Raw genomic sequence first — 20,232 nt, forward strand, 5'->3', positions numbered from 1 at the left:
TCAAAAAGCAGATACTTTCAAATACTCCTTGTGATGAAGTAGAAAAAGTCCTGGATTAGTAGCCAGTTGAAATGGATTTTTTTGCCTCAGCATTTCCACTAACTTCATGGTCTTCAGCAAATCCTTTAACGTTGGGCTCCTATATGTAGCAACATCAGCATCACAGGGGTGCGGTGGTATTAAAATGAGATCACTGAGATGGAAGCACCTTAAAATACTTGAAATGCTATATAATACATATGACTAAATTCCAGAGGATAGGATCTGAGAGAGCTAAGCTGACCAGTATTATCAAAGCAAGCAGAAGAGTTTACTGAAAAGTTTATTATAGAAAAGCCCAGTCCCATTATAGGTTTATGTCTCCATTTCTCTTTGATGCATTTAACAGAATGGATTATATAGAGAAAATGAAGTAGAGACATAAGCAGAGGAGACAGAGCCCGAGATAGCTCAAATGCATTACTCATTGCTATTCAAGGAGTAAGTTAAAGGTCATCCACGGGGCCGTAACTCCTGCAGGGGAGCATCTATCTGTCAAAGTGCACAGGCACCAGGGGGTTACCCTCACAGGCAATGACAACACGCCTAGTGCTGGCCGTGGCCTGATAATTGCATTTGGGGGGCAGGGTACATCCCATAATCGCGCAGTCTGTGACTTTCACTACACTCGCAGGCAGCTCATCTTGCCATTCTTGCGCTGGATATTGGTGGTGCTGCAGATGCTGTTAGTGGTCCCGATATTTTCATGGATGAAAGTGTTGAATCGCTTGTAACTAAACGGAGTCATCCCCCGGGTTTTCATCGTGTTGTTGCAGTACAAGTTGTTGCCCTTGTCACTGTAGGGCCCACATGTTGGCCCAGGAATCGTTGGTACATGTTCTGTCCATAGGAGGGCTGCACCAGCCTCAGCTCCAGCAGGGTCAGCAGCAAGAGCAGAAGCTATGAAAGATTCTTCTGGAGAGTCATCTGCACCTTGGAGGTGCCAGCTTCTTCCTCCTTTGTATGAAAATGGGGAGTTGGTAGAAAACGCGAAGATATTCTGACTCCTGCTTTGGATCTGTGTGGGGGCCTGCATGTATGTGGGTGCGAGCACTAACGGGATTAGGGTGCAGTGTGCTAAATTTTTTTTTCAAATGGTAAATTTTAAGTTATGTATATTTTACCACAATTTTAAAAACTGTCTTGAGTATAACCTTCTAAAGTTCTTGCTGTAGATTACTTCTTTCCCTTTCCAGTTTTCCTGACTTGGAAGTGGAGTCGCTCAAAGCATGCTATAATTTTATGCTTTAAGTGGATTTATAAATTCTTGAAGACTGTTAAGTGAAAGCTGTCTGTGGCATTAGGTGCTTCAGAGAGATGTGGCCCTGAGGGGTGGTCAGAGGCACAGAGACTGGCCCCGGACACCTGATGTGTCTCTGAGACCCAGCAGCATAATCATGGGCAAGTCACTCAGCTACTTTTTACAATATTTCATTTGTTCCTATGTCTATAACACCTTTCTGTGTCATAAGCTGCCATTTTGAGTGAATGTATATGAAAATGATTGAATGCAATTCTAAGGCATTCTTATGACAACTAAATTGTTAACACAGCTCCCTGAAATGCCAAGCGTGTTTCTTAGCACTGGCTGACAGCAGCAGCCTTTGGAGTTTGAAAGCGTAAATTCATGCAGAGGCCCAATGCCCGTGGCTTCCCTCCAGCTGGAGAACGTGTGGCAGGACATGGTCTGGGAACTCCTGGAGGACACACAACTCATTGGCTGCAGCAGGGGGCAGAAGCTAAATTCTTTGACTTGGGCTCTTAACTCATTGGCAGGAGCTCCCCAAACCCATCCTTTCTTGGTAGAACTGGAGTCAGCAAACCATAGTGCAGATAGGAAAGAAGACCACGAGCCAGGTTTCCGGGCTGCGAGCTGTCGACAGCAGCGTGCTTCTTTCCTCCTATTTGTAGCCATTTCTCACCACTTGCAGGAGGTGCACACGAGGTGTCTGCCCGCCTTCCTGGATGGTCAGCCTTCCTGGGGGCTCCCCTGGCCGGTTCTCTGTGCAGACTGATTCCCAGCGTCCTGAGGTGTTTCCGGCTGGGTATGCGGGGATGTTTTACCATCTTCCACATGCAGCGAGAGTGCTCTGGGACATATTTTGCAATCAGACTAAGATAACATTGTCCTGCCAGATCTGCCAAGTCAGTGCCTCCGACAGATTTCTCATGCCCATGCATCATTTCGTCCCTCTTCCATCTGCTCAAACTTACCCAGTTATGACTTGCTATTTTCTTTGCGTAGTCAATCCACTCAGTGGCTTGTGACAGTAACTGATCTATTTTCTAGATTTTAAATTTTTTTTCCTATTTCTTATAATTTATTGTATTCACTTCCTGGCCTCGGGTAGGATTTCCTTGGGATGGCACTTATTTCTCATGTGTCTTAAAAGACAGCAGAGGCTCTCTGCAAAAGCTCTGTTTCCAAAGGGTCCCATTATCCTCATCCCTCATCCAGCACCTTGATCCACTCCTCCCAGAGGCATTTTAAAGGAAGGACACAGTGGCAGCTTAAGCACTGGCTTACAGGGAGCAAAGGTGGAAAGTTGTCTTGCCAACTTCATGGGGAGAGAGAGGAGTCTGAAAATAACTGACTCGAGACACCTGAAGACTCTGTAATATGTATGTTCCATCATGAGATCCACATGCTATTGGGACTTGCCTGTCGGACTGGCTTCCTTTTGCGTTCTCCCTGCCTCATCCCACCCTCTCTCGTACCCCTTTCCTTTTTAACTCCCATGAGAAGACAGAAAGATAATTCCCTGAAAGGAAAACAATCCTCAAGGAAGATGCAGACGATGTAATTTGACATGGTTGTAGCCTCAAAACACAAGAATCTGCCTCTATAGGAGAAAAAAGGAAGAGCTTATATGAACACAAGGGCTTTATTTTTCCTTCTGTTGCCTGAGAAAGTTCTGAGCCATGTGTGCTAACCATATAAAAGGTTTATTTCCTTCTGAGCTGTGCTTTCTTGCCTCCCATCTAATCATTCTTCTCTAGCTTTGGTACAGATGGCTCCTTCTGGCCACCCGGCGGCCCGGAACACCCTTCCCAGGGATGACGGATGACGGCAAGCAGCCTCCCCGGGTCTCCAGGTTTACCCTGGGAACCATAGGAAGCCTAGATTTGTAACCCGCACCATGACTCTTTAATTTTTTTCCCTTTGGCCTTCTAGATTATTATCGATTTTCTTCCCTTACTTACTAGCTTCCTTTCAATTCCTATTTGTCTGAGTTGAGTCAGAGTGCTGCCGTGGCTTCTCCTGTTTCATCCTAAAAAGTTGCACCCCAGGCTACCTTCTTGCTGGCCCCTGCACATGCATCCCAGGCTGCCTTGCTTGGGTGATAGCTTTTACCATGAATTCTAAGGAAAATCCTTTCGTAGCTATTCTGATAAAGTAGGATGTAATTCTTGTACTAAGTACTGTGGACTACATTTTTTTCCCCCTCCCCTCTCCCAGAACATATGCTGAAGCCTCAGTCCCCAGTGTGCTGGTATTTGGAGGTGAGGCCTTTGGGAGGCTTAGGTTTAGACAAGGTTGTGAGGGTAGAGCCCTCATGATGCAATCAGTGCTCTTAGAAAAAGAAGAGATCAGAGTCCCTCTCTCTCTCTGTCATGTTAGGGCACAGGCTAAGAAGAGAGCTAACCCCAGAACCCAATCCTGTGGCACCTTGATCTTGGACTTCTAGCCTATGAGAACTAACTTTGTTTCAGCCATCCAGTCTATAGTATTTTTGTTACCGTGGCTTGAGCTGGCTAAGCCACTAATTGAATCAAGTTCTAGCAGGGATTCAAAGTGCCCATTGTGGCCCACAACGGCATCCCCTTAAAGAGAACATCAAGGGTTCCCATGAAGACAAAGAGAAAACAACATGCTGCAATATGCCGTCTGAGGAATAAAAAGGGAATTTCTTACATGTTAATAGGAGCTTAAAGGGCAACTGCCAGATAAAATACAGGTCTACCAGTTAAGTCTGAATTCCAGGTAAACCATGAATCTGTTTTGTAGTATACGTGTGTTCCATTTGGTGTCTGGTGTTGTTATGTGCTAAATCTAGCAAACTTGGCCTCAGAGCCTTGCTACTCAAATTGCAGTCCCGAGGCCACGAACAACTGCACACTCTGGAAGCTTGTCGGAAATGCAGAATCTCAGGCCCCACCCAGACTTCTTGAATCAGAATCTTCATGTTTAACAAGATGCCCCAAATTTAGCCTGCATATCAATGTTTGAGAAGCATTGTTTTAAAGTTGACAACCTATTTTTATGGACATTACTGCATTGGTTTTTATATTGTCCCAAGAGGCTGGAAAGGAAAGGGGAAGCAGGGACAGGGTCCTCTTGATGACCTGGTATTGTCAGAATAGAGATTTAAATGTTGACAGGGTCATGGCCACCTGCCAATTTCCTCCCATCAAAGGGCACAGTCTCCTCCTTGTGCTCTACCTCCTGTTTCCAGACTAGTTTAGCTATTAAAGGAGAGTGAGATCTCCCAGGGATGGATGAAGGTGGGGGCGGGGTACAAAGGTGGGTCCATATACTAGGGGAGCCAGTGCTCACACACCCTTGACCATTATCTCAACACAGCAAGTTTCACCCTGTGGTGCCATAGCAGCCGAATGTATGTGTCCCCTGTTTTCTCTATTTGAAGTCGTTAATTTCAACAGATGCCATTCATTTAATAATAGCTATTTGGAAAAATAAAATAATCGCTGAGGTAAATGGACATATCCACCAAAGGAGTAATTTTGATTTCAGAAATGTCAAATGTGAAATAGGTATGTTTCTGAATCAGGGAAGCATGGTAAAGAGCTATGGAGTAGCATTCAGAAAATACTAGTAATCAGGAGAAATATAGGTGATGGAAGACAGGCCTGACCAAATACCTAGATCGATAAAAGGGCTGCAGGAGTGGATGTGACTGACGAATGTGGCTGAAGGAGTCAATAAAACATAAAGAGAGGGAATATGTCTGGGTTATCCGTGGTCTCTTCCTATAGGCTCGAGTGTAGCAACTCCAGACTGTGACAATCTCTATTAATGCTAATAAGCATTGCTGTTCCATTTCCATTAACACCTGTCAATGGATTTTTTAAAGAAAGTTCTGGTTATTTTATTTCAGATGGATGATAAGAATAACCTTTCTTTCTTCTTCTTTTTTAAACAAGCATTTTTAAATGTCATCTGAAAATCTATACTTCAAAAGTAGGAAAAAATAGGTCATTATCTGCTTTAAAAATAGATTTTTCAACTTATAAAATTTCAGTTAAATTTCTTTAAATGAAAAAGTCTCAAGATCAATTAATATTTGAATCAGAAAAACCTTCAATTAAATTTAATTCAACAAGTCTTTATTGGTTATCTACTTATTATGCTATTAAGTATAAGTTATAATATTCCAGTAGAAGAATTTTTCAAAAAGGAACTAAAAGAAACAATGAAATTATAATATTTCAATGGGAATATAACTTGAGTCACAAATATTTGACAGCCTCATCTTTTTAATAATATACTGGGTTACATTCTGGCATATTCTTGCAAATGATTTTATTGCATTAAGTTTGATGAGTTACCTCACCTGCATAAAGTCCTTCAATGGCTTCCCATGGTCCTCAGGATAAAATTAAAATCTGGTCCCTGAGTACTGTTCCAGGTGCTGTTCCAGTACCACCTATGTGGTCCTTTCCTAAACCTACAGTCCCACAGTATGGTACTTGAAATTCCAAAATCCACTGTGCCTTTTCATATGTTGACAGACAACATTGCCATGTTATAGCATTTAATCCATAGAGTTGTGCATGATATCTGGACAGAGGGAGTGCTTAAAGATATTGCTGATTGAATGATTAACTTAATGAATCAATGTAGATTCACTAAATCTTTTTTAAAAATGTTTTTATTGATTTTAGAGAGAGAGAGAGGGGAAATGAGAGGGATAGATAGAAACATCGATGACATCGGCTATCTCTTGCACACCCCCCATGGGATTTAGCTCACAACTCAGGCATTTGCCCTGACTGGGAATCAAACTTGCAACCTCCTGGTGCATGGGATGATGCTCAACCAACTGAGCCATGCTGGCCAGGGCAGATTCACTAAATCATTTTCAGAGCTAAGGATCTGTTTCATTTGTTCTCCTAACCTGGGGAGGGCTGTGTTTTAGAGGCAGGATATAAAAGTGAAAAGAATACTGGGCTAGGATTTGGGAGACTTCAGCTGTCACCCTTGTTTGTTGGGTAACCTTGGACTAATCATTTACCCTGTCTGTGCTCCTGATGTACATAATGAGGAACTTGGCTGAACCATCCCAGTCACCTCTAGCTCTAACTTCAATGATCTTTACCTTCCCCATTCATTTTCTTGATGGTGTGTCGTCCCCTCCTCAGTCCACACCTGCAGCCACTTTTTATTTGGTATTTTCAAAGTTGTATATGCACCAAAATCCAGCAACCTGTGTAACCATTCATGGGAATGTGGTTCAAAACACAGCCTTCATTTTAGCCAAGACTGAAAGGTAAACACAGATGGGAAACAGCAGCTCAGAAAATCAGCCACTTTATCCATTAGGCCATCTGGTCATCCTTCACAGTGTCTTTCTGTTCAGTTACCAGGAAAGAACCTTAGAGGCTGGTAGCTCACAGCTGCATCTGCTAGCCAATGGTCTCTGTCCTAAAAGGCCAGACACTGGTAAATCACTAGGCATTTTTAAAAAAATACATTTTATTGATATTTTACAGAGAGGAAGGGAGAGAGGTAGAGAGTTAGAAACATCGATGAGAGAGAAACATCGATCAGCTGCCTCCTGCACATCTCCCACTGGGGATGTGCCTGCAACCAAGGTACATGCCGACACTCTATCCACTGAGCCAAACCGGTTTCGGCTAGTAGGCATTTTTGAAGAGCATGTTGTTGATATTGTGAATATCTTCCTGTACTTCATGATCTAAAATTTTCACATTGATATTTTGGAGCTACTTGAAATATAGCTTTTCCCATAGCTGTCTAGTCCTCTCTTTGCGAAGCTTTCCCCAGCAAGCTAATAATATGACTGCCTATAGATGCTAAAAACCACAACTCCACAGTGTAAGAAAAATACCTAATGAGCATCTCACTGAATGCCTGCTTACCTTCTGCAGTTTCTCCTGAAGTTAACATCCATGTATCTTCTTGCTGTCTTTTGATCACAGCTGCTTCATATGCCCCAAACTGCCCAATAAGGCTCCAGAACAGACATCCCTCTTAGCTTCTCCACCTGCTGGTCAATCCCCAAAGATTCCCGGAGGCCAATATACCAGCTGCTCTACCCACCTGCATCCCCATTGGGGAGGGTTCGGGCAGACCCCTCTCTTGGTGTCCTGCTCTGCTTGCCAACTCCCAGCCAGCCAGTTCCCCCATCCAACTTCTCCACCCCATGATGACTCGGGCCAAAACCATTCCTGGGCTGAACCAAGAAATTGAGAGATTTCATATCAAGTGGCGATAGCACTGGGTAGGAGAGCAGCAGGGTGACAACAGAGCCATCTCTCATCAGGAGGCGCCACTGGGACTTTCCTGGCAGGGGACCTATGAGAGTGCCCTCCGGGTTGTCCCTCCATCATTTTGTTTTCCCCCTTCCCCTTTCAATGAGCGCTTCGAAACACTTTTTGTCTTCAAGGGTGAAAAAAATTACAGTTGAATTTTCACTTCCTGTTTAACTTGTGATGGAAAAACACAGCAAGCCGTGCAAATTTAACTACGGATAAAAATAGCTCCGCTGTCTTAAAGTCATTAAGTGAACATAAAAGGCTCTTCGTGATCTCAGGATATCCGTAACCTGGCATCTGTCACCATGCCTCCATCCTCATCCAGAGCAAGGCGTTCAGAACAAGGATTCCATGCTTAATGGCACCTTGAGAGTAAGTGCTCCCAGGTGCCCATCAAACCTGTCACTCTGAACAGCTGTCGCTAAGTGACGACTTGTCCCCTCCACCCTCCATTGCTTTCTGCATAAACAGGTCTGCGGAGCTGTGCCAGGAGTGCCTTCCGGAGCTGGATGCGCAGAACCCCGTCCCCAAGAACAGTGAGTCGCCCCTCACCTGGCTTTGCTGTGCCCGTTCCAGCATTCCTCTTCGTTGGACGTGCCCGCTGTCACGCTCTCATCCTTGCAGATGGTGTAGGGCAACGCCGACCAGACCTTTTTAGAGAGCTTCAGTTTCTCTTTTATGTCTGTGACCTGATCAAGAAAGCAAGGGAAGACAGTGACCATTCTCCCCAGGTGCTGTCCATCTCTACACAAGGACACCATGCAGGGGGGTGAGGATGTGTGCTAGAACCAGTACAAACACTTGGTTTTAAGAGGGAGACAGGATTGTTGTCCAGGAAAGCCTCCCTCCCTCCTCCCACTATCTTCCTCCAGCTTCTGGCAGAGAGCTCTTAAGTAATCCGCTTTTTGTTTTCCATCTTTTCTGTCCCCCCTATCCTCTGAGTTAAGAACTTATGAAGCATCTCAACTGGCTCCGGGTCCCTGTCCAAATGGGAGAAGTAGGTGTGCCTCACTGCAAACACCCCAAAGACATTCTTCAGAATTCATTTGCCTGGATGTCACATAAATGCACCAAGAGATAAAACATCTTTCCCAATGGCCTACTTGTTCCTGCAAGAAATACACATTGTCACTAATTCAGCTGCTGGTAACCTCTGCTCCTGACTAGTTGACAGGCCCGTATAGCACACACTTGGCGAGCAGCAACCTAAACCCATGTAAAAATCTCTATTGCCAAAGAGAAAAAAGTCGTTCCAAACACAGGCAAGTGTACCACCCACAGCCCTGTGGACGGGTGGCCGGAGAAGCCTAGTCACACCATGTTTAGTGTTGTCGGGCTCCACGCTGACTGTGCTCCTGGGGAAAGGGTAGGAGAGAAGTTCAGTCCCATTTCAGTTCCATAATGAACATCTAGGATCATGCAGACACTACCTTGATTTCCTGCTCTACTTACATGAACATTGGGAAAGTGTTTAAACATTTGAAATGCATCTGCTATAGGTTGAATTATGTCCCCCAAGTTCATATGCTAAAGTCCCAACCCCTGGTTCCTCAGAATGTGATCTTCTTTGGAGAGATGGTCTTTATGGAGGCAAAGAAGTTTAAAATGAGGTCATTTGGGTGCTCCAATCCAATGGGACTGGTGTTCTTACAAAAAGGGCAAATCTGGACACAGATATGCACAAAGGGAAGACAATGTGAGGGGACATAGGAAGAAGGCCTCCATCTACAAGCCAAGGGAAAGGCCTGGGAAGGACCCTTTGCTCAGAAGGAACCAATCCCACCGACACCTTGATTTTGAACTTCTAACTTCCAGAACTGTGAGACAAAAACTTTCTGTGGGTTTAAGCCATCCAGTCTGTGGTACTTTGTTATGACATTCCTAGCAAATCTGTATATGACCTCAGAAGGGAGAACCACTGAGACTTAATGGTGTTGTTGTACATTTGAGATCAATAGTCTTTGGACACAAAGTATTCTGTGTTTACTGTGGATGGAGTATAGACTTGAGAAAAAAAATTTCCAAAGATCTTTTGTCAGGTTTAAGAGTGAACACAAAGACATCAAAGACTCTGACAATTGATTTTGGCTCCTGTCATGTTTCTTAGTAGTTCTGGAATGATAGTCCTTGGCCCCTGCTTAACTGTAGTTCTGATGACGACAGGGGCTTCAGTCCTGGGACGCACCTGTTCACCCATGAAATGCTAAAGATGACGGGAATGCTGAATCAGAGAAATGGTACCTCTGCAGCGGTTCTCAACCTGTGGGTCGCGACCCCTGAAAATACATCCTGCATATCAGATATTTACATTACAATTCATAACAGTAGCAAAATTACAGTTATGAAGTAGCAACAAAAATAATTTTATGGTTGGGGGTCACCACAACATGAGGAACTGTATTAAAGGGTCGCGGCATTAGGAAGGTTGAGAACCACTGGAATAGTGTGATGTTACTTTTGCTTTAGAGTGTGAAGAACAATCCATGAGTAATGACATTCCAAGAAGTAACTTACACATCAGAAGTGTTTAGGAGGTCCTGAAACTTGCACTCCGAGCCTTCCCCCACTCCCCCCTTTCGTTCCTGTGACCTTGGCCCACAGACTATCCCTGGCTTGCCTTCCAGGCGGTCTGACTGGGTGAGAAAGTTTGCAATAAGAGACTGTCCCTTTCTGCTCACCTCTTTAGGCAGAGATGTGTGTGTATGTTGTTATTCATTTTTATTTCTTTTTGTTTTAAAGGTAAGTGTCATTCCTGGATAGATGGCACATAGATGGATATACATCCTGTTTCTCAATTACAAAAAAATCCAACCCCCCAAATACCAACTGATAAATGTTGAAAGAAAGCTAGTTAGAAAAATCACCATTCTGCACCCACCATAGTAACACCTGATCTCAGCAAATATCATCAATGAATTGTGTCCCCTGCAAAAGGTGCTGGAGTCGGAACCACCAGTACCTGCGACTGTGACCTTATTATGAAATAGGGTTGTCAGAGATGATGGGCCCATATTGAGGGTGGGCCCTAATCCAATATGAATTTGTCCTTGTAAGAGGGAAAATTTGAATACAAAGACTGAGATGCACAGGAGAAGACCATATAAAGATGAAGGCAGAGCTGGGGTGATGCATCTATGAGTCAAGGAACTCAGAGGATAGCACCAGACGCTGGGGAGAGGCCTGGGGCAGACTCCCCCTCCCAGCCTCAGAGGAAACCAGTCCTGCTGACACTGGGCTCCCAGACCTCCAGGCCTCAGACTGTGAGACATTCTTCTGTCGTCGTAAGCCACTCAATTGGTGATACTTTGCTGCAGGCAGGAGCCCTAGCAAACTAGAACAAATACGAAAAATGTTGAGTAAAAAGTCTGATGGAGAGCAGGCCAAAGTTCACCCCCCCCAGATTATGTATTATTACAGAGGGAAAACTGGCCAATTTACAGGGCAAGAAATTGGCAGGTCCCCAAGTGATCAAAGTATCAGGACAAATTGATGTCGTGCACCTCCTGATGCGATGTGACAAGAAGGGCACATCATTTCTGCAGCCAAAATTCATAACCTGAATCCAATTAGGAGGACACATGAGACAGACACAAAGCTAGGGACTTTTTGCAAAACAACTGGCCTGTACTCCTCAAAACGCCAGTCATAAAAGACAAAGAAAGGCTGAGAGGTTTTTCCAGATTAGGAAGAATAAGAGATATGGCGCCTAAGTGTAGTACTCGGCTCTGGGTTGGGTGCTAAATTAGGAAATAATATCCATAAAGGACATTATTGAATAGTTTGCAAAATTTGAATAATAGCTCCATATCAATGGAATATTGTATTAGTGTTAAATTTCCTGAATATGAAATTGTACTATGGTGATATAGAAGAATATCACCTTCATAGGAGATACATGCTAAAGTATTTAGAATGAAAGAGTTATCATTTCCACAACTTACTCTAGAATGCCTTAATAATAATAATAATGGTAATGATCATCTAATAATCAATACATAGATGCATGGAGAAAGAGAGAAAGCAAATGTGACAAATTTTAAATGAATAGTGAACCTAAATGGAGCTATATAAATTTTGAAATGCATTTTTTGGTAAGTTTGAATTTTTTTCAAATTAAGTAAGTATGTCAGAAATAAAATCTCTCAGAGTTGATCTATTCAGCTTTGGTGTCTTTTACCTCCAGTCTGGGCTCCCCCCTCCAGGCCACTCATTCTCAGTGTTCTCAAACACAAACCCCAGAGAAAGAGTCAGGTGTTGTCTATTCATAACTCATTCAGGAAACTATCCCCAGCCTCAGGACTGAAATATGTAAGGCTTGTTCTGTTCCATTATAAAGGATAGCAGGAGTTAGAGAGCAACCAAAGGACTGGTATGCATGCGTATTAGCATAACCAATGGACACAGACACTGGGGCGGTGGGGGCTTCCCCGGGTTGGGAATGCTGGGGGTGGGGGGTCAATTGGGGGAAAAGGAGACATATGTAAAACTTTAGACAATAACAAAAAAAGGATAGCAGGAATAAGCATTCCTTTTCTGATTATTTTATAAAGAAGTTACCACCTTTATGCTGTGAGAATCTGAACCAAATATGTATTTTTTGTCACAGAGAAAGAATATAATTGCATTATGTTCCACAGGTATCTCCTCCTTTAATATTTCCAAAATTTAACTGTGTGTATGCTGCTCATTCTTTAACTAAACTTCAGCATTGTTTCTTTCAAGGTGTGCTCTGTCCCCAAGTTAGATTCAAATTCAACAGTGTGTTCCCCAGTGCCCTGTTCACAATTCCAAGTACTGATCACCCCACACTTATAACTGTCTAACTTTTCTTATTTGCTCTTCGATCACATGCTTCTTTTTTTTTAAAAATATATTTTATTGATTTTTTTACAGAGAGGAAGGGAGAGAGATAGAGAGCCAGAAACATCGATGAGAGAGAAACATCGATCAGCTGCCTCCTGCACATCTCCCACTGGGAGATGCCCTTGACCGGAATTGAACCCGGGACCCTTCAGTCTGCAGGCCGACACTCTATCCACTGAGCCAAACCAGTTTCGGCAGATCACATGCTTCTTGACGCAAAGACAAGGTTCTAACTTGTCTCAGTGCTGAGGATGGGTCAGGCGACCAATCACCTCAGTTTGCCCGGGACATAGGGGATTGTAGGACTCTGAATTTTCAGTGCCAAAATTAGAAAGCCCTGGGCAAACCAGGACAAGTTGGTCACACAGGTTTCTGCACACAGTAGGTGCTTAATAAATGTCAATTGAGAAAATGGATTTAATTGTCTCACTCTATTACCAGGTCACAGACAATATTGCTTAGACAAAATGGTTGGGGTCACACAATGTGCGCTCTTGTCTCCAAGGGGCTGAGAGGAGCCGTGCAGCTAAGTGAGGATGTGGATCCTCTCTGATGAGTCCGCACAGCACAGGTTATGAGTGGCTGTGTGCACCCCGGCATGTTCATTGTGCAAGTGAAGGAGATAACAGCAAAGGAGCAGAGAGAGATGCAAATGCTGTTTTCACATTCTGCACAGAAACATCGGCCAATTCTTTCCGACTGGAATGGTGGTGCAGACACCTGGGAAAAACGGACACTGTTCGCCCCTGGAGAGGAACATGCCTTTGATTCTACAGAACATCTGAATGACTGCAGTTTCCTTTTCAGTTTCAAGAAAGTTTTTTCAAGTCTCACACTGTTTAGAAATACTTTCTATGGTTTTTATTTCTGAACAATATGTGGGACTACTTTGCTGTAGCTTCAGATCTGAGTTGGTTTTTGTTTATTTCCTGGAAACTATGTGCACACAATAGTGAGCTAAGCTTTATGTTAACAAGCACCCTTAGTACAAATGTCTTATTGACAATAACGGCAAGTCCCAATTCATTACTAATGCAAACCTGATGGGAACAAAGGTTTGCATGAAATATGAGATTTAAAATCAAATATGAGATCTACAACATCTTTTTTTCTTGTTTCCCAAATAAGCCATTCAAGGACAAATTAATTTTCTCCAATACTTGCAAATTATATTTACCATTTTCCAGTATTTTATACTCTATTACTAAACACTGTAATATTAGTGACACCCGAGTCTTAAATATTTTTCATTTATGCTATTGCAAGATCCTGAAAGTTAAACAACTTGTTATGCCTTCGGACTCTGATCCCCCAAAATACTGTTGGGTCCACAGGGAAAACATGAGCCTACTTTTAGAATTTATCTGGAGTCGATTCTAATTGACAGTATCAGTAGAGACATATGTTTTTAGTTTAAGGTCTGTTAGGGGTCCTGAGTACTTGACTCTAGGCAGACAGTGGTACCATCTTCATCCCCACTCTTACAGAATTGTAAAATTAGACAAAAGAGGCAGGATACTGACAGGGGGGAGTGATTGCTGAAAACAAAGGGATTAGCAAGAACAAAAAGCAGAAAGAACTGTCCAAATACTGTTGTCTGACAACTTCATTTAAAAAGTAATCTTGTCTCAAATATTTAACCTGAATCTCATCAAGCTACCGACTTAACTTCCAGTTTATAGGAAATACTGGGGAAAGAGGCACAAACGAACACTGTAAATAAGTGATGAAACACACCTACTGTGTGAGATACGTGTATTATGTAAGACGACTGGCCTCCACTTTTCAAAAAAAAAAAAAAGGAAAAAAGGAACAAAGACTGTTGTAAATGAAAAGAGACTCTAAAAGCTTAGCAAACAAAAGCTAATTAACCAAGTCTGGGATTTGGAGATGGGTATCCAGCTATAAGACAGAGTTTTGAGGTAACTGGGAAATTTTGAATATAAATAGACAGTAGAAGATATTATTGAATTATTGTTAATATTCTTATGTGTAATCATGGTGCTGTGGTTGCATAAGAGACAGTGTCCTTGCTTTTAGGAAATTCATGCTAAGATATTGTAAAGTGCTTTGTTTTTTACTTAAAATAGCAGAAAAGTCAACCATTACTGAGTCTACACTGTAGGTATATGAATGTTCATTTTAGTATTTTTCCAACCATTTTAGTATTTTTTGAAAAAGTTAAAAATAATGAACACTTGAGGAGAAAGGAGCCTGTTGTCAGGGCACATAGTGTCTTAAGAGCTTTGCTGTGTTCAGCCCAGGTCAGTAATTGACTCAAAGTAGTTGGGGTTAACTGTGAGCTTTCATTGAGCTGCCGCACTCACATTCATTTCTTAAAATTTAATTTATCAATTACAGTTGACATAGTATAAAAACTAAAGTATTATATTAGTTTCAGGTGTACAACAGTGATTAGACATTTACATACCTTATGAGGGAATTACCCTGATAAGACTAGTACCTATCTGACACCATCCATGGTTATATTGCAATATTATTGACTCTATTCCCTATGCTGTACTTTACATCCCTGTGACTATTTTATAACTGGCAATTTGTCCTTCTTAATCCCTTTCACCATCCTCCTAAGCCCCCTGCCATCTGGCGACCATCAGTTCTCTGTATCTATAAGTTTATTTCTGTTTTGTTTATTTTATTTTTTAGATCCCACATATAAGTGAAATCATAGGATATTTATCTTTCTCTGCCTGACCTACGTCACTTAGTATAATACCCACTAAGATCATCCATGCCATTGCGATGGTAAGATTTCATTCTTTTTTATGGTTGAGTAATATTCCTTTTTATAAATGTACCACATCTTTATCCCTTTGTCTTTTGATGGACACTTGGGTTGCTTCCATATCTTGGCTATTGTAAATACTGCTGCAATGAACATAGGGGTGCATATATCTTTCCGAATTAGTGTTTTGGATTTCTTTGAATAAATACTCAGAAGTGGAATTGATGAGTCATAAGGTAGTTCCAGTCTGCATTTCCACAAACAGTGCAGGATGGTGCCCCTTTTTCCCCACATCCTTGCCAACACTTGGTATGTATTTATTTGTTTGTTTATTTATTTTAAAATATATTTTTATTATTTTAGAGAGAGGAAGGGAGAGGGATAGATAGGAACATTGATGGAAGAGAAATGTCAATCAGCTGCCTCCTGCACACCCCCTACTGGGGATCGAGCCCACAACCAGGGCATGTGCCCTGACCATGAGTCAAACTGTGACCTCCTGGTTCATGGGCAATGTTCAATCCCTGAGCACGCTGGCCAAGTTTGATTTATTGATGATACCCATTCTGACAGGTGTGAGGTGATATCTCATTGTGGTTTTAATTTGTATTTCTCTGATGATTAGTGATATTCAGCATCTTTTCATATGTCTATTGTAAAGCACTCATATTCAATCTTCAAAACTTTGTGTACTGATGTAGTACATTATACTGTCTTTGCAACTGGGAAATTAGGAGCTTAGAGAAGTGAAAAAACTTGCCATGCATCTAGTAAATGATGTAGATGAGATTCAAATTCAAACATAGATTTCAGAACCGTTACTCTTAACCACTAGGCTTAATAGGGACATTGCCTATAGCATGGTCTCCAAAGCATGTGTGTTGGGTTGGTGTTGGAGGTGTGTGTATATTCCTGGGGGTGTGCAAGATGATTCCATATGATTCAGTATGAAAACATCAGAACTTCTATTTTTATTTGCTATTTTTTGGCTAAATTATGAAATTTATTTAGATTTTGCCATTGGAAAGCCAGAACATAACTAATTTCACTTTCTGGAAAGTCATCTTATTGGAATACAAGGAAATCATTTTCCTGCTACCACCGGTGAGATGGACACACTCCCTTCAGTTCCCTCAAATGAAGGTTCTGTTCGATTTCCCCTTAAACTTAGACAGAGAGGGTCTCATTCGAGGGAGGTCTGAGTGAACTCTTGCCAAAAGCTACAGTGAAGAAGCTAATCTTAACACCTGGGCCTCCCAAGCAACAGCACATTAGAAAAAATTACTTTGCCCCCAAAGGGCCCTGTTTTTGCTGGTTACTGGGCATCTGCAGTTCTTACTGGTAGGCGGGGAGAGGCCCACAGCAGCAGGGCACAGACCCCAAGCCCTGTCACTTGCAACCTCAGCCATTGACTAGAAGAAATTTTCGCATCAGACTAGAGAGTTCTGATATGAAAAAAGTGAACCTAAATCCAGATGCCCTTTGTTCGTCCATGGTTCTGCTCCCAAGGATTTGACTGCCAGCTCTTAGCCTTGTGTTTATTAATATCGTGAAACAAGTTGAACTTCAAGCTTCTTGAGCTGCTACCAAAGCAAGTTGCCAGGAGACAGTTTCCATTAACAACTGTTCACAGGAGATGTGCCTTTGAACAGTGTCTTGTCGAGAAGAGAGGGTGGGTGGGCTGTGGGACCAGATTTCCTACAATCTCTCTCAGATAGAAAAGCACAGCTCAGTTTAATCTAAGGTAACAAATAAAAGGTAAAAGAACTGCTATCCACCCAGGCCCCCCAACCTTTTCCCTCTTATTCATTTGAGGGCTCCTTTTTGTTCCTCAAGGACAAAGGTGTAAGCAGGCTCCCAAATAGAGAGGTAAGCATGACCCAGTCACTGTAAATACCTCATTAGTTTGAAAATCATAAGAAAAAAAGTATGATCCTCCCATCTCTCTTAGCTGACTCTCTGCCCCACTTATGGAGATATGGTGGTTAAATATAAAATATAAAAGGAATGAAGGTTTCCTAATATTTAATCTATCTACAGATTTATATGCCTCTTAATCAGTCCATATGGTGATGGCTATTTCTCTCTTATCTTGAGGAAAGACTAAGACTTGCAGAGTGGAAAGGGGCTCTCAGTGGCACCTCCCTCATCCCTCATTAGCTTGCTCCTGGAGCACTGAAATCTATCACAGTTCATATATGCTGGAATGAATTCATGGATTAGATTATGTAGTATTAAATAAGTAATTAAATGGACGAGACTTAAATAGACTTTGGCAAAGAAAGTTTCGATTTCTTTCAATTTGGACAGTGCAAGCACAAATGAACAATACAAAGACAGGCAAGATAGTTCGCTTACTCTCAGGATACCTGTGACACCACAGAGTAAAAATAATGAAGCTTCTTTGCTTTATCTCATTCTTCAAAAATTACTAATTTTGCATAACTTTCACAAGGTACAGAATGTAACATCAGTAGTGCTTATATATACTTTATGCATAAATAGTTATAAATACACTGGGTGTCTCTGATTCTGATATTTTGCTGTTAGAGATACAAGATGAAAACATTTTGGAGCTCACTAGTCTATAGCGCAGGCCCTGATACAATATATTTTGGATCAGTACTTAGCAAGCAAAACTTTCCGTGAAATTCACTTAAGGAGACAGGGAAGTGCATTGTGATTTAGAAAAAATTCCAATACAACAGTTAAATAAAAAAAAGGTTTTTGCTGCTCATGTTCATCACTAAACAGGTCTTACTTGCCTCCTAATAATTCAGGTTTTTGCTACACTCTGGGGAAACAAATATGGCCAGGACACAGTCGCTGCCCTTGAAGTGTTCCTCGCTTCCCTGTCTAGAGTGGTTAAACAGACAGGGAGCAAATATGATAGTCATAGGTAAGCAAAGGACGAGGGGAGTGCTAATATTAATTTGTCAGGAAATTTCCTTTCTGAGGAAAACCATATTCCCTCCCCAGCAAATAAGGCTTTGCGGATATTCACTCTTGGGTGGTCTCTGAACTCTGCCATGAGGACAATTAAGAAGCCGGATAATTAGTAATTTCTATCCAGAGGGATTAAAGACAAAAAATGCATCAGGGCCTCCTCTAGCAGTGGGATGACTTCATCTGTGCAGCAGCCAACCCTTTTAGCCACTGCTCTGGTCTTCAGCTTCTCCCCTTCCTGACTCCTGGGGAGTATCTACTCCACAGCGGAGACTTGGTAAACAGCACTGTGCAGGTCCCAGGTGCTTAGGAAATATTTGTTGAATGAATAAATACTTGAACAGCATTGCTGATTATCTGCTAAGGGAAGTAAGAGTTCATAAATGATTGATTACCTGCCAGCTACTGTCTTCTGGCCTTTCCTTTGGAGAGTTAGGAAGACCTGGGCAAATTCTGCAGGCTTTCCAACAAAAGTACTTTCCCATGACCTGATTATCCCTGGAGTGAGGGGGAATCTCAGATGGTCGCCTCCAATCATCTAATTAGGATTCTAGTCTATTGTCCTCTCCAATGTCATTCCAGGTGTAATTTACACCGGTGTGATGGAAGAGCCTTGAGGCTCTCAAAGGTAATCTTGGCTTAGAGAAAAACCAGGAGAATTGAACTAAAAATGGAATGAATCCCATCTTAAACAGTCTTTACAATCCTCATGAAGACATACAGTTTCTAGTACCTTCCTTTTAGTTTTTCACCACATGACCTGTTCAAATCTGATTTGGGGTGTCTTTGAACGGTTATTACCTTTGTCTCCTTTATGGGTCCTTTGATGGAGCATATTTGGTCTCCTCCGAGAGACCTTGCCCATGGCTATCTGCCCACCTGAGGCCCAAAGTCTGTCTATCCTGGACCTTTTATTTCCTCAGCTAGTCCCCATGAAGTGTGAGCAGTGAGCTCTGAGAAGGCTACCTGCTATCCTACCTCAGTCATGCACAGACCAGAACTCACTTCCCTGGAGACCAGTTGTGTGCACTGGGCCAAATGCCCTATTTGCTTATGACTTAGAAAGATTCCAATGTGCCTATTTCATCTGTATGAAAACATAATGTAACCGGATGTAAATAATATATACCATATCTTTAGAAAAAAATGATTAATAATTAAAGGGCCATACACTAAATAATACATATTGAATGGGGGAAAAACCACCAATGTGAATATTTAATAGGCTGAATGTCATGTGTTAGCTTTGGAAAACAATCTGTTTAAAGAAAGAAGCAAAGGCTGCCTCCCCTTGTACCTCATGGACAAGGCCACTTTACTTGGTCAAGTGAAGGGAAGTACATGTTCACATTCACAATACCTCTTTTGCAACCTGAGAGTTTAATAATCCAGTTCCAAAGGCAGTGACCTCATCCGACTTTACTCTAGAGAAGCCCAAGTCATTCAATTCACGGTGTGTCCCTGCATTAGAATTCAAGTCATACCTACTCCTCAGTGACCAAACAGGTCTGTGGAGGTGCCTGTGCACAACTCTCACCCGCTCAGTGAGTAGACAGACAGACCATCTGGAGGATTTCTGGTTCCAAAGACTCCAAGAGAATACTGCTTTTTCTGTAAATAACGTGTTCCTAACATTCTTGAGGATGTAGGGGTTACTAGTAGCAGTTAACTCAACAAGGAAGCTGAAGACACACGACCTGCTTACTCTGCCTGCTTGATTTATGCTGAAGCCCGGACAGCACCGAGCATCCTATCCACTTAAACATGTTTTCTATTTACTTTGAGTCTGTGAAAACTTTGGTGTTATTTTTCATGTCTCAGATGGTCCCTGCTTACACCGTAATGTTTTGATGGGATCAGCAATGCTTGGATAAATCACTTATAGCATGTTTTCTTTTAGGAACCTTCTAAATAAGTCTTGGGGATGACAGCAGGGTCCTGTTGCATGCAGGTTGTCAGTGAATCCAAGGTGGATTTTGGTCATACAACACACCCAGCATTCAGCTAAGTGCTTGAGTCACTACCCAGCCTAAAACCCATCTCACATTCTGGGCTTCTGCAGATGTTCCCAGGGAATTCAATAACAAGTGCTATTCTGTTACCATGTGACACATTTT

The 20,232-nt window shown here is 42.2% G+C and overlaps 1 protein-coding gene and 1 pseudogene across 1 annotated transcript in view; both read right to left on the reverse strand.

The window, feature by feature from the left end:
• The window catches only part of GPC6 (glypican 6), a 1,085,256-nt gene that overhangs the window by 14,946 nt on the left and 1,050,078 nt on the right, over positions 1-20,232 (reverse strand). Inside the window, exon 7 of the mRNA XM_006089840.3 lies at positions 8,113-8,249. Coding sequence (XP_006089902.1) covers positions 8,113-8,249 — 137 coding nt within the window. The remainder of the gene's footprint in view (positions 1-8,112; positions 8,250-20,232) is intronic.
• Positions 528-966, reverse strand: LOC106697351 (annotated as a pseudogene).

The sequence above is a fragment of the Myotis lucifugus genome, unplaced genomic scaffold (assembly GCF_000147115.1).
Source record: "Myotis lucifugus unplaced genomic scaffold, Myoluc2.0 scaffold_64, whole genome shotgun sequence".
In the NCBI taxonomy this organism is placed as follows: Eukaryota; Metazoa; Chordata; class Mammalia; order Chiroptera; family Vespertilionidae; genus Myotis; species Myotis lucifugus.